This window comes from Colletotrichum tamarilloi (genome assembly GCF_030869305.1).
Source record: "Colletotrichum tamarilloi strain Tom-12 chromosome Unknown Scaffold_24.1, whole genome shotgun sequence".
Lineage (NCBI taxonomy): Eukaryota > Fungi > Ascomycota > Sordariomycetes > Glomerellales > Glomerellaceae > Colletotrichum > Colletotrichum tamarilloi.
This window is the reverse complement of record NW_026849407.1, coordinates 52219-64897: the sequence shown is the minus strand read 5'-3', so window position 1 is coordinate 64897 and position 12679 is coordinate 52219. Positions and strand designations below refer to the sequence as shown.

Sequence of the window (12679 nt, the reverse complement as noted above, 5' to 3'; positions counted from 1 at the left end):
AGTTATTAGCCATCCATTGTGAAAATGAACTTTTTCCAGAGACTGAAATTTGCCTGTCTTTCTTCCGTGAGTGGTCATCGTACCACAGAACACTACCCAAACGCCGTGACGCCGCACACACATCATATTACATACACACAGATTTCCATGCTGTGTTCTCTTCCCACTTGGCCTATAAACCTTTTCTCGTCCGCCGACAAGCCGTAACCTCGCATCATACAGCAAACCCGCCCACACGAGACTTGCCGAATTCTACTCCGCCAAGCGATAGCTGACGAGGGTGTCAACACGGTGATTGCTGGTGCTGAACCCACGCAGCTGGACGCGCTCGCCATTGACAATCTCCTTGGCGTCGCTGTCGCCCCACTCGACGGGCACCTCGGAGTCGGCGTCGGCGTACACGAGGACGTTGAACGTGCAGTCTCCGTTGAGCTGGGGGAGGAACGTGACGGAGGCGGTGATCTGGCGGAAGATGGCGGCGATTTCGGATTGGATTTCTTGTTCCGTCTTTTCGGGGGCCGCGTCCTCTGCTGTGGCGGGGGATGCGTTTTCTTGGTCTGCGGGTTTGGAGGAGGATGATTTGGAGGACGAAGAGGTCTTTGAGGATTTGGACTTTGAGGGGCGGCCAAAGATTTCGACGTCGAATTGCCAGCGTTCTACGTGTTCGCCCGTGTCCTTGTCTGTGATTACGATGACGAGCTTGGAGATTTTGCCGCGGAGCATCCAGCGGTCTAGTTGGGACATGATCTTTTTGATGTAGGCTCGGACTTGGTCGTCGGAGGAGACTGGAGGGGGAGAATACGGTGTTAGCTTGTGGGGAATCTTTGCTAGATGTGAGAGTTGGCGAAATAGTGCGAAGGCTGTGTCGGCGGGATGGGAGATGAGGAAGGCGAACCTAGCATGTTGAGACCGTATTTCTTGACGCTGTAGAGGATGTGTGGTCAGTCTCTGTCTGTCGTAGGAGGGGGAAGAAAGGCAATGCTAGACGTACGCTGAGAAATCTTCTGCTGGGTAGACACCTCGTTGGAAGCTGTTTGAGAGAACATGTCAGTATTCGAATCGGCGCAGCATGTCCAGAGGGATCAAGGTTCGTACAGAATAGTGTGTATCGAGTATTGAAACTGTAGGTACGAGTTAGCTCGGCGCAACCGCCATTTGGCAATGACAACATGGCAAAGGAAGGGAATGGACTGACGAATTCGGCCACGAGCTTTGCGCTTCCCTTGAGGGCGAGCTTGTGCACCTTGGACTTATCCTCCTTGTCCGACTTGTCGGTCTTGCTAGCCTTGCTGGCTTTGGCGGGTTTGGCATCGGGGGCCATCGTGATGGAATTCGGGGTGTCGATTGACGGTTTCGATGAATGGTGCCGCTGTCGATATCGGTGTCGTCGAACGGAGCAAGTGATGATGGATCCGGGGGGCACCGGAATCGGGGAGAAGGAAATCGGAGAGATTGTTTACTTTCGGGGGTTGAGATTGAGATTTGGGATTGATTTTTGGGGGTTTGGTTGCGGGGTGATTTGGGCGCTGCCGGCGCTGGCTGTCATTGCTCGTGGCTGATTGCCCCGCCGCCTGGACCGTCCGGAGGTCGAAGCTCCCGGCAGTCCACCTGGGTACGTATCTTGACAAGGTGCACCCTTCACCTCACCTCACCTCACCTTGCATTGTTTTACCTCACCTTACTCTACCTTATCTTGGCCTCTAAATAGACATATAGAGGCCCTCCTGTCGGAAGCGAAATCATTTCTAGATGGCAAAATCCTATAACCAAACAAAGTTGAGCCTACGATGAGTTGAGGCATTGTCTTGCTACCAATCCGTTCACATCTACATCAACGAATCATTGACTTGGCTGCGATGGACTGCCTTGATGCTGATCATCTCAAGATACCTTACTGCCTCTCTTGAACTAAATGTACACATGACTTTTGTACATGATAACCAACTTACATCATTATGTTAGTACAGCATTGATCCCGCCAAAACATGCCCCTTACTCGCCATTCCCATACCCCTGAATGGCATCAAAGAACTGCGCAGACCACGCCATCGAGTCCACAATCTCCGCCGGCCACTGGCCGGGCGCCAAAGGAGCCACACCCATCTCAAGCATTCCCATATCCTGCGCGGTAGCAGAGTCCGGCATCCCGCTCAACGCACCCATCTCCACCGGCGACAGCATCGCCTGCTGCGCCTGATGTTGCGCCTGCATCGAGCTATTTGGAACATGATGCTGAGGTTGCTGCTGCTGATGCTGTTGCTGCTGCTGCGGCATCTCAGCGAACACCGCCGGCCGGGGCGGGTTCTTGCTCTTCCAGTCGATGCCGCACTCCTTGAGCCCCTTCAACATATCCCGGGCGCTCTTGGCGCTCGACGAGTTGCAGCTCAATGCCTCAAACATCTTGAGACACGTCTCCGCATCGTCCGAAAGGCCCTCGGTGTCAAAGACGGCCTCGTCCTCCGCCATGGGCTGCGTAAACGTACTCGATATCAACAGAATGGAGCTCGCGCACAAGAGACACGAAATCATCTGCCACCAGGGGAAGTCGTGGACCAGGTCCTTCTCGCTCGAGACGCCGTGCAGCAGCCGCGCCGTCTCCCGCGCCTCGGCAACACATGTCTTTTCTGATATGCTGACGAGATGCCAGTCTACCTCGGAGAGTGTGGAGGACGTGTCGTCGAGGCCGCGGAGGAGGGGGTAGCACAGGTATGGCCGGTGCAGAAGAGCCCGCAGGTGGTGGAACTTGACTGCGAGGATGTTTCGCTGGTGTTTGTTAGTACTATGTTGAAGTTTGCGTACACAGCGCAGACCACTTCTGTAGAAACCTACCTGTCTCTTGAATGCAAAGTTCTGGTCAAAGGCATGCCCCAGATCAAATCGCAACCGTCGCGGGAGCTTCGACTTCCAATCCACAAGCTGGCGATCCAGTTCCCTCGTCCGGAGGGCACCCGCAGAGGTGAGCTGCGAGTGCCTCGGCCCAAAAACATCCCGCAGCGCGCGGCCTAGAATCTGCGAGAAACCAATGACGGCGAGGAAGTAGTCCCCGCCCGACGTCTCCTCGACCGGCGGCTCCATGTGAGTGGCCTCCCAGTCAATCTCCGAGTCGGCACGCCGCGAAGGGAGCGGTACATTGAAGTCGTCCTCGTGTACGGCCGCGGGGCGGCCCAGCTGGAGGGAGAGAAGACGGTCCAGGACGTAGATGGAGTACCACACCCGGCGACGCGTCTCGGTTTCTACCGTGTGCCGGGGGTTGTTCTTGTCCTTTTCGACATGTAGACCGATACCTTGAGCGATTCGGACGGCTTGGCCCAGGGTCATCCAGCAGCTGCGAATGTTAGATGTGTGTAATGGGACATGGTGAGACAATGCAAAACAAACCTGTCCGTCCGAGATACCGCGAGATAATAGAAACATTGCGTCAGAAGCAGTGAGACCTGGTTAATGGACCGATCCGACGATGCCGTTGATGCAGCAAGAGCTAAAGCACGCTGGAAGTAGACGCCGTGGAAATGGCGGGTATCCGAGTTCTTCTCCAGAAAAGACGTATAATATGAGCCAATGGCGCAGATTACATCTATGACTTACGTTAGCCCCGTCTTATCTTGCTATCCCACGGCTCCCAGGGAGGTTGATAGAAAAAGGGGCGCATGATTCAAACCTACAATAAAGAGCAGATTCCGTGCCACCCAAACGATCACCGCCGTTGGGCGCGCCCCCTATCCTGTCACACAGTTTCGAGAAGGTAGACTGCGGTATGAAAGGGTACGCGAGGTGAATGGTTGCAAAGTACACGTCGGTGAACTTGCGCTCCTGTTCGGGGCCTGGAAGCTCCACCAGCCTCCCTCCTGCGGCAGCGCCGGCGAGCAGCGCGTCGCCGTCCTGTTCGTAGCTGTCAAAGTCGTGGTCCGCCCCTGCACTGCTGCCGCCACCGCCGCCGCCGCCGCCGCCGGGAGCGTCTTTTGTCTGTAGGATTCGCTTAATGACATTGAAGAAGTGCACGTCGCTGACCTCGCCCAAGTATCTCTGGCTAGGCTTGAGCGAAGGTGTCGGGGAAGGTTGGTAATCGTGGTGGTTGTGCTGTCCACGGTCCACGCCCGGCGAGTATGACGGCGTCTCTGTCGAGGAGGTCTTATTCACGGCCTGGTCAACTTGCGACTTGATGGAGTTGAGCTGCGCTTGGGCGTCTTGCTGCTGTTGGGCAGAGGGTAGCTGTGTGATGAGGCTCTGCACTAGAGTCTCATACTGATCTACGGCGATCTTAAAGGGGGCATACGTATGCGCGCCGGGGCCAGATCCGGCTGCTGGACCTTCTGCGCCGGCATCTCCGTTGCCGGTGGCCTTTTCCCGTCGTCGACGAGGTCTTCCTACGGAGTAGACGCAGTCGTAGCCATACCCGACGCATCTTCCACACTTTGGCTGTTTCCCGTCGCACTATCAATTTGTATGAGTAAGCTGTGAACACATAGGTATAATGTCAATGCGGAAGAAAGGATGTTAGAGACTTGGGCTGTTTAATCTCACTTTGGATTTCATGGATCGGCATGTCTGGCAGGCCTTTGCGACCCGCTTACGCTTGTATACGGGTTCATCGTCGGCGGTATCTGACATTCTCTCGCAAAGGCGCGCGAAAGCCGACTTTCCCGAACAAAATAGCTGCAATAGTGTTTCCCCTTTCGAATGGGCGCGAATAAAGATATACAAGGGGGGTGTGGCGGATGAGAAGGGGGGGAAAGAGTGTGTATTGTACGAGAGCAGTTGGCAGAATGACGTTGGGGGACGGAGCCGGTGATGCCGAGACTTCCGATATTTCCGGCGGGTGTCAGTCCCTTATAACTCACCTATCTAGTAGGTACTTTGGAACCTCGACCGCATTCTCGCTAGGGCCCAAGCCAAGCAAAAGGTCACCACTCATCTTAGCCCGCGCCAAGAAGAAGCAACGCCCGGCCAAGGTATTGAAGGGTTGCGTTGAAGTGGTGAATGAGGGGACCAGTTTCATCCGACTTGTCTGTGCCTGTCTTGTCTGCAATTTTGACGACGAGTGTTGAATCGTTCGGATGATATGCGGGTCAATTCCCTTACACGGGCAGTACAGTAACCCCTCCAGTGATGCAATTATCCCAGGAATGAGGATGTCCTTTGCTGACTGTGCATGCATCTCTGCCAACGCAGAACAGACTAAAGCATGAAGAGCGTTAAGTTGGCAACTGCTTATAAGGAACGACAGTGCTCAACTGGATAGCCAGACTGAATTGAGAGGATCGGTTTGTCACTCACATGTAAGTATGTATACGTCTAGTGTGGTTTGGTCGGATAAATCTGTCACTATTTCCCACTTTTTACTCTTGCTTGTTTGAGATAGGTGGCTTTCAGTAGTATTCTTCTGCGGCTCCCGCTAATGACTTGTGCAGTTCTTCGTGACTTCGACTGCTAAGCCGAGTGACCGCACTTATGGCACTATTGGCATATGGGCCAACGACTCAATACGATGCAGCTGACTATTCTCACATCCCCCAAATCTCGCTCTTTCTCTCCCCCTCTATCTAAAGTGAAGGATGTTTGGCACACCATGGGAAACTGTCCTACTTACAACCCATGCATCACCTTGTTGGCTTTAGACCAGCCCACGTCTCATTCTTCAACCCCCTTGACCTGCTCTATTCGATGTATAACATCACTCCCATCCGGACTCGCCTCAATCACCATTGCCGATAGCTCTCTACCATACGCACATCCAGAATCCAAACCAAACGCATACCTGGTCCATGGTCCTTGGGCTCCCTTCTCCTTGAGCGATTCCGGTACTTGGATGTCTGGTTCCACCTGCAACCCTTCCTTGGCGTCGTGACCATACACGACAACCGAGCGATCCTCTGGTGCTTCAATCATGTTCTGAGTCTCGTTCCAAGCCTCTCTCCAGCGTTTTCCATCATTGAGTTCAATGGCAATGGTCCCCCCCTCTTGATTTGTTGCAATCTTTGAAACCTCATCACCATCCCACAGACTTAAGACTCGTGCCAGCTCACCATCGAGTCCCTCGCCCTTTGCGACCTGAAATGCCGCATATCGACACAGACGGCTCTTGATCCTCTTCGCAAGAGCAACTTCAACGTTCTCCGGGTGGACGCCGTCGATCGGATACACCAGGCTGCGCATGTTCATCACAGCCCAAGGATCTTGCTCCTCCATCGGTAGCAGCGGTACCAGACCACCATGCGCGACCACCACAGTCCCAGAGTTCCAAGGAGGACTCTTGGCGCCTCTGAACGGTCCGATGTGCAAGATGAGAGGCAGCGATGAGAGCCACGATACCTGCTCCTCAGAAAGCTGCGTCGCAGTAACGTAGTCGCTCGACACGGCGTACGGGATATCCGCCGGCAACTTCTCCTTGCTGTCTTCGAAAAACATCTTCCCGTCGTCGCCCGTAGACCCAGTAACCCTGCCGCGCTCAATGAACCCACGCGCAGCCAGCACGCGGTCCTCGTTGTTGCCCCTGACGCAGCTGGCGCCGAGGTCCATCGCGAGCTGTACCACGCCAGCGCTGTCGGGGCCTTTGTTGACCAAATCACCGGTAAAAACTAGGTAGTCCCCCGCATCTTTATCGAAGCCGACTCTGTCCAGGAGCTTTTGCAGCTGTGATGCTCGTCCATGAACGTCGCCCACGATGACTAGCCTTCTCCGGAGAGCGCCGCATTCTGCCGACGGCACGTACTTCGGGTCCAAGGTTTGGACGGTCTGTCGGAAATTATACTGGGATGTGGTATGGCTTGGTTTAGGAATATTCTCGACTGGGTCCATCATCCTTGCGAAGTGTTGAGTGTGTTGAGAACAACAAACATTGTCTTCACGTGCGGGGAATAAGACGGGTGGACCTGACAGTAACGAATCAGAGGGGGGAGCACCAACCAAAAGAGAACATCAAATGCTGTGTCAAGATGTCAGCTCGCCTCAGTACTTAGGCAACGAACAGCAACTGCATGAGTTAGTAGCCTGTAAGTATAATGCCAAAGCTCGTCCATGAGGATGGAAGCTTCGTACCGGATATTTGGGGTCTTTGTCAAGTTTAAGATCAAGCCTCTGTAGGTAGTTGGTTTTGGGATGATCGCAGATCACAGCAACTCTAAAGTTCCGTATCCCCTGTAAGTTATCAGCCTCAAGCTTGTGACTTTGGAGTAAACCCTCAGTTCCCGCCAAGTCTTGCCAGTAGATCTAATTGAAGGGCTGTTTGCGAAAGCGTTTTGAGAGCAGGCTTTGCGATTCGTAAACGCTGCAGGCGCAGCCCGTTCGGCACAAGGCAATGTAAGATAGAGAGGGTATGCCGGCCTAGATGTAAGTGTCCATTTACATGCTTCAAGACGACCGATCCAACACCAACATCTTGGCATTATGATCGCATGGATCCTCAGTGAGTCGCCAATCCTCAGAAGGAAGCCAGGGCACCTCACATTGCAATTTCGCACTGTCACTTTGTGGCACATGTGCAGGACTCAACATCATAAGGCCACTTCGCAGTAGTTACTATGGAGATAGGACCAGATTTAAAAAGCCAGGATACTTTTGTGAAACGTAGTGCCAGGTCTAGTAATGAAGCCTTAAGAAGACAAAAGCGTTCAGCCAATCTCTGCAAGGAACAACTATAAATGATCAGTTTCAAGGCTGAATCTCGGCTTCTGAACCCCTTCGCCACGCCCGTCCTTGGGAACACCGCTCAAATTCCGGGTATGCAGCCCAATTTCAAACTCCATCTTGTCCGTATCCTTCTTCGTCCAGCCCTCAACCGGTATATGTGTCCTGACCTCCAAATGGTTCTGGCAATTCTTGCACCCAGATACGTGCCAACGACTGAGCACGGCCTCCGTCCCGACCAGCACCTTTTCCCCGCTCTTCAACGTGGCCCAGGCGGAAACGACAAAGGAACCCCCGATGGCGGCGCGGTTGATGCCGCTGACGGTCAACACGGGACTCGGACCATGAGGCTCGCCGACCCGCGTCGGGGGTTCGGGATAGTCGTATGCGTAGCCCAGCTCGGCAATATTGACCACGTCTTTGGACGTCATTGCCTTGTCCGCGCCGTGAGGATTCCTGAACGGGTCGAGGGGGCTGTCGAGGGTGAGCCAGGTGCCGCCCGCCACGCCGGGCGTTGGGCCCTGATTGTCGACGGAGTTGGTGCCGGGGTAGCCCTGGATGATTTCGAGTGAGTGCTCCTTGTTGTGCTTCTTCTGCCACCGCCAGAACATGAGGTCGATGAAGCAGTGGTGGAAGTAGAAGATTGGGTCAAAGGCGGCCGTGTCGTTCTCGCCCATGTCGCCGTTTGCGTCGCCGATTTGGTCAAAGTTACTGCCAGGTAGGTCGAAACCGCCGACGGCCAAGTGAATCAAGTTGTGCGGGGATTCGAGCGGTACGACGGACTTGAACCCGGGCCCTTGAAGGCCCTCGTCGTTCCATTGCTGCGCGGAAGTCGTATTGGAGAATACAGTGTAATTGGGAGCGTCAAGGCAGTGGTAATACTTATCCTTGACTCCGGCAGATTGCCTTTTCCCGTCGCTGTTCAAGAAAGAAGACTTGGTGAGCCAGGTGGTAATGTTGTCATTGAGCATCTTGTTGGTGGCCTTCTCTCCCATTTCATGCAGCGAATTGTTGTGAACCCAGGTCTTGTTCTTGTCCTTCGGGCCCACAAGCCCCGAGAATGGGTAGCGGACGGTCTCATAGCCCACAGGCTTGGTGTAGTCGGCATCCGGGATAGGATCGAGCCTATCCTGGATTCTGGCCTGGAACGTGTACGAGAACAGTGGATTGGAGATCTCCTTGCCAGTGTCGGAGAACTTGTACTTTCTCTGCAGGAAGATGGGAGGAATGCCGTGCTCCAGGGACTCCTTTTCGGTCTCATCCCAGTAGGGCAGAGCTACACCGGGGACCTGGCTCTGGAGAGCTTTTTCGAGCCTCAGGAGGTAGCCGCGGTGCCAAGTTGGGAAGAGGACATTGCCGTGGTTGCAGTAACCACCCCACCAAGCAGGATTGGCGTATCCAGCACCCCTGAAAGGCTCGCCATGGTAACCGGCAATGATGAAGAAGGAGTTGGAGTCATGAGGGGGAAGCTGTTGGATGCCGTGGAATGCCCTGACGAGGTCGTCGAGCTCCTTTGTAGACAATGTGCGGATGTTCTTTCTTGTGATTGTTCCGCCCATATTGAGACTTTGATGAGGCACTCGATGATTTCTCAAAAGAAGTGAGTTTGAAAAGTTGGGGGGCAAGTTGATAGAGATTTATTGTGAGAATGTGAGTATTTACCAGGTAGATATAGCCAAAGGATATCCAACCCTCATGTCGATACTAAGTGCTGTATTTTGGTACCAACCTCTCCAAAGATGTTTTCAGTCGTTCACATTCAGCTTGATGAACCCTAAATGCCATGATGTGCCAACTTTGACGGATGCTATTCGAACGAAATAGGGATTGTATGCTCGCTATATGCCACAGATGATCGTTCCCCGCATCTTTAATGAAGCCTAATCGACGCATCTGGTTACCCGGCTTGCGTGGCTGGAAGCTGAAGTTTAGAGCCAAAAAGCTGAGAGAATGTCTCACCGTTGACGGCTTACAAGCTTTCACCGGACCTTTCTCACCTATCACTGCCACAGCCTTTAGTTATGTTCTCTCCAGTTTCCCCAATCCGACAATGGATTTGCTCAGAACGACGCGTCAATAACTTACGATAGTGGTTGCTAAAGCTGCAGAGTCGACCTCGACTTGTCTCGAATGAAGCCCATAATTGCCGCGACACGATTTGATCAAGTGCAAAGAAGGCGCAAAGCATGTTGCGATATCACAATAACGTCTTGGCCAGAACATGATGTCGTGCTACCAAGAGATTGGTCGCAATGTGCTGTGCAACGGTAGACGTTGAACAGCGTAGGCGTACCTTCCAGAGGCCCATTGAGGGGCGATCTTAATCAATCGATTCTGCACGTTTCCCGCTCTGGACGGAAGGGAAGACAGCGAGGATCCGCGCGGATATGTGAGCCATACACTGCCGAATTAATGTAGGTGACACCGCGAGCCTGTCAGTATGCGGTAGTCCGTGGTGACCCGTGGCTAACTGACATATAGGGACACGGCGAGACAAGGACAACTGTGTGACGAGGCGCGTCTCAGTTCCATGCGATGAGAGAAGAGGCAATGATATATGTGGCTACCATTCTTGTCCATGGGATAACATCAAGTAGGTAAGGCAAGGTACTAAAGTGATAGTGACGGCCGAGGCGAGCCATGAGAGAGAGGCCATTGGCTGTAGCCATCGCTGACGGAGGTGGTGTGGAATAAAGCCGGAGCTCTTGTGGGGCCGCCATGCCGCGATCGGGTCGGAAGCCGTTGCTGCAGCATCAGAGGCGTATTTCCTTAAGTACGTGACTTGAATGCCAAGCTATCACTATAGAAGCCACATGGTTTATCAGTTTTCGTGGCCTGTATGTAGCTGAGCGTTGCATCTGGGCGGAACATCTCACGGTGACCAAATATGTGCTGAGGGCTAGGAACATTTGAACGTGGGAGCATTTGAACGCGGGAGCATTTGAACGCGGGAGCAGCACCTCAGTTGAAGAGGCCGTAGCAGGGTACCTGAGTGCCTTACGGTGCCTTACCTAAGCTGAGGTACCAAGCACGTGCCAGGATGTGAGACACGGAACGGAGGTTAGGTAATCCCAGGTTCTGCCGGCCGAGTGGATTTCCTCGCTTAATCCGCTGCCATGAGTCGCTGCTGTTCCCGATGTTCTTCCACACAAAGTCCCCGGCGACTGGGGATACGTACCTAACCTGAATCTTCCAGGCTGAGGTGAAATGCCCACAGTGCAGGGCCCAGACCAACACCTCCACTCTCCCTCTCACCGGGGCCATCGCCAATCGACCAGCCGACCAACGAATCAACAAGGAAAAAGAGAAGAAAGCGGAAGAAGAAGAAGAAGCAATCCCGGCTGGGAGGTTCACCAACTTCTTTCTGCATCACCGCTGGACGAAGCAGCTCGAAACGAAACAATGGGGCTCATTGACAGGTGCGTGCCGTCCGACATGGGCAGGCCGCACACAGGAAACCCCGAGAACTGAGAGACACATTGATTGATCTACGGTGGCATGGGTCTCATCTGACGTTGGGCGAATGCGGTCTGATATCAGTACTCGGTTATCATTCCATGATCACGTTGCATCGATCGCACATCTCACCAAAAAAAAAAAAAAAAGTCTCCACGCTCCGACATGACATGAACATGCACGCAGTGCGCACTAGCATCTACTCCGTACGCGATGGAACTTGACATTCCAAACTGAAAGTCCGACATAAGCTTCTTCAGTAGCTCCATACTCCATCGTTCCATCCCCATGGCCAGGGGCCAGGGCATATCAAAGGTCGGTCAGATCTTTTTTCACCTTGGCTTTTGGGGTTTCGGGTGTGGCTGACTGAGAAACCAAGAGGAAGAGAGAGGCTTGTTGCACGCTTGTGCTTGTTGCACCCGTCGACGGCCTACACAGTTTGACACATGCTGTCTGTGGCAGCGCCAAATGGTCACCCTTTTTTCGATGACGACGCCATGGCAGGTGCAGCGGGAGCCTCGGTCTTCTGCAATCCCGCCGTTGGCACCGTTGTCTGAATCAATGATGACATGAACCATCCACTCACTTCTTCATGCGTATGTCTGACTCTCTCTCCAATACTTTACCCATCTACTCTGGCCGACGGGAAGCAGCAAGAGAAGAAGGAAAAAGTAAAGACAGTCGACATCCATCTTAACAAGCCGCTCCCGCTCCCGCTTTGCTCACACCAACACCAACACCACCAACACCCACCGCCACTAAATGTCACTTTGTCGCTTGTGCCACCCCAAACACACAACAACAATACCTAGCAACACCACCAATACCACACATTCGGGAACTGCCCAGACCCTTACTGGCTTGCAAAGCTCATACTATTACTCCGTATGCCACTCTTCCTTAACTTGGAAGCTGTCTGGATTCGGTAAAAAGCCCGCATCAATAGGCTCCTCTTGGTGCCGCGCACATTGACCATCCTCCGCCCTGCTACGGCCGTACCGTCCCGCCCGCGCCGCCTTCTCCAAAACGGCTTGCATGAGAATTCCGCTACCTACCTCGTCAAGTTATCCTGGGAGTTGTGAATCAATCCCCTTCTCCTCGCGTCCGTTCCGCTGTACTGTCGCAATCACGTTGCTTTTCTACCTAGTTGTCTGATCGGATCTGAGATTTTTCAATCCGATTCTTCGCATCGCTTACTCGGAATCCCGTCTTGGTCGCATCGTGGGTTGCGCATGGGTATCTCAATCCCCGTCCCATCTCACCAACACGCCTGGTAAAGTGGTATCGATCGACCATTGACGACCAAAAGTTTCTCATTCACTCTGCTCACTCTCACCTTGGACATCCACACACACACACACACACACACACACACACACACACACACACACACACACACACACACACACACACACATACACACACACCCCTCATCAACTAATCGAACAACCACCCGCTCCTACGTCCGTAACCGTTTTCACCGCACTTCTGTGCCCCCGGTCGATAATTACTCGCCTCTCGCAACAGTAGGTAGGTATCTCGCTCTCGCACCATTCAGCTCGTCTCCCCCGTATCGCCCTCACAGTCACCTACCTACGTT

General features: G+C 53.5%; 5 protein-coding genes across 5 annotated transcripts; all 5 read right to left on the bottom strand.

Annotated features, from left to right (window-relative positions):
* Positions 1 to 252: 252 nt before the first annotated feature.
* On the bottom strand, positions 253 to 1321 carry CTAM01_07578 (HORMA domain-containing protein; the record flags this gene model as incomplete). The annotated part of the gene is made up of 5 exons (XM_060523600.1): positions 253 to 785; positions 896 to 924; positions 992 to 1030; positions 1096 to 1121; positions 1196 to 1321. The coding sequence occupies 5 exons, from the start codon at positions 1319 to 1321 to the stop codon at positions 253 to 255; spliced, it is 753 nt and encodes a 250-aa protein (XP_060381654.1).
* Positions 1322 to 1992: 671 nt separating this feature from the next.
* CTAM01_07577 (uncharacterized protein) lies at positions 1993 to 4608 on the bottom strand (the record flags this gene model as incomplete). The annotated part of the gene is made up of 5 exons (XM_060523599.1): positions 1993 to 2763; positions 2830 to 3325; positions 3379 to 3574; positions 3663 to 4431; positions 4522 to 4608. The coding sequence occupies 5 exons, from the start codon at positions 4606 to 4608 to the stop codon at positions 1993 to 1995; spliced, it is 2319 nt and encodes a 772-aa protein (XP_060381653.1).
* Positions 4609 to 5628: 1020 nt separating this feature from the next.
* On the bottom strand, positions 5629 to 6798 carry CTAM01_07576 (calcineurin-like phosphoesterase; the record flags this gene model as incomplete). Its single annotated transcript, XM_060523598.1, has 1 exon — positions 5629 to 6798. One exon carries the CDS (start codon positions 6796 to 6798, stop codon positions 5629 to 5631), a length of 1170 nt encoding a protein of 389 aa, XP_060381652.1.
* An 833-nt stretch (positions 6799 to 7631) lies between these two features.
* CTAM01_07575 (uncharacterized protein) lies at positions 7632 to 9182 on the bottom strand (the record flags this gene model as incomplete). The annotated part of the gene is made up of 1 exon (XM_060523597.1): positions 7632 to 9182. One exon carries the CDS (start codon positions 9180 to 9182, stop codon positions 7632 to 7634), a length of 1551 nt encoding a protein of 516 aa, XP_060381651.1.
* A 2206-nt stretch (positions 9183 to 11388) lies between these two features.
* Positions 11389 to 11771, bottom strand: CTAM01_07574 (uncharacterized protein; the record flags this gene model as incomplete). Its single annotated transcript, XM_060523596.1, has 2 exons — positions 11389 to 11532; positions 11706 to 11771. The coding sequence occupies 2 exons, from the start codon at positions 11769 to 11771 to the stop codon at positions 11389 to 11391; spliced, it is 210 nt and encodes a 69-aa protein (XP_060381650.1).
* Between the last annotated feature and the right edge of the window lie 908 nt (positions 11772 to 12679).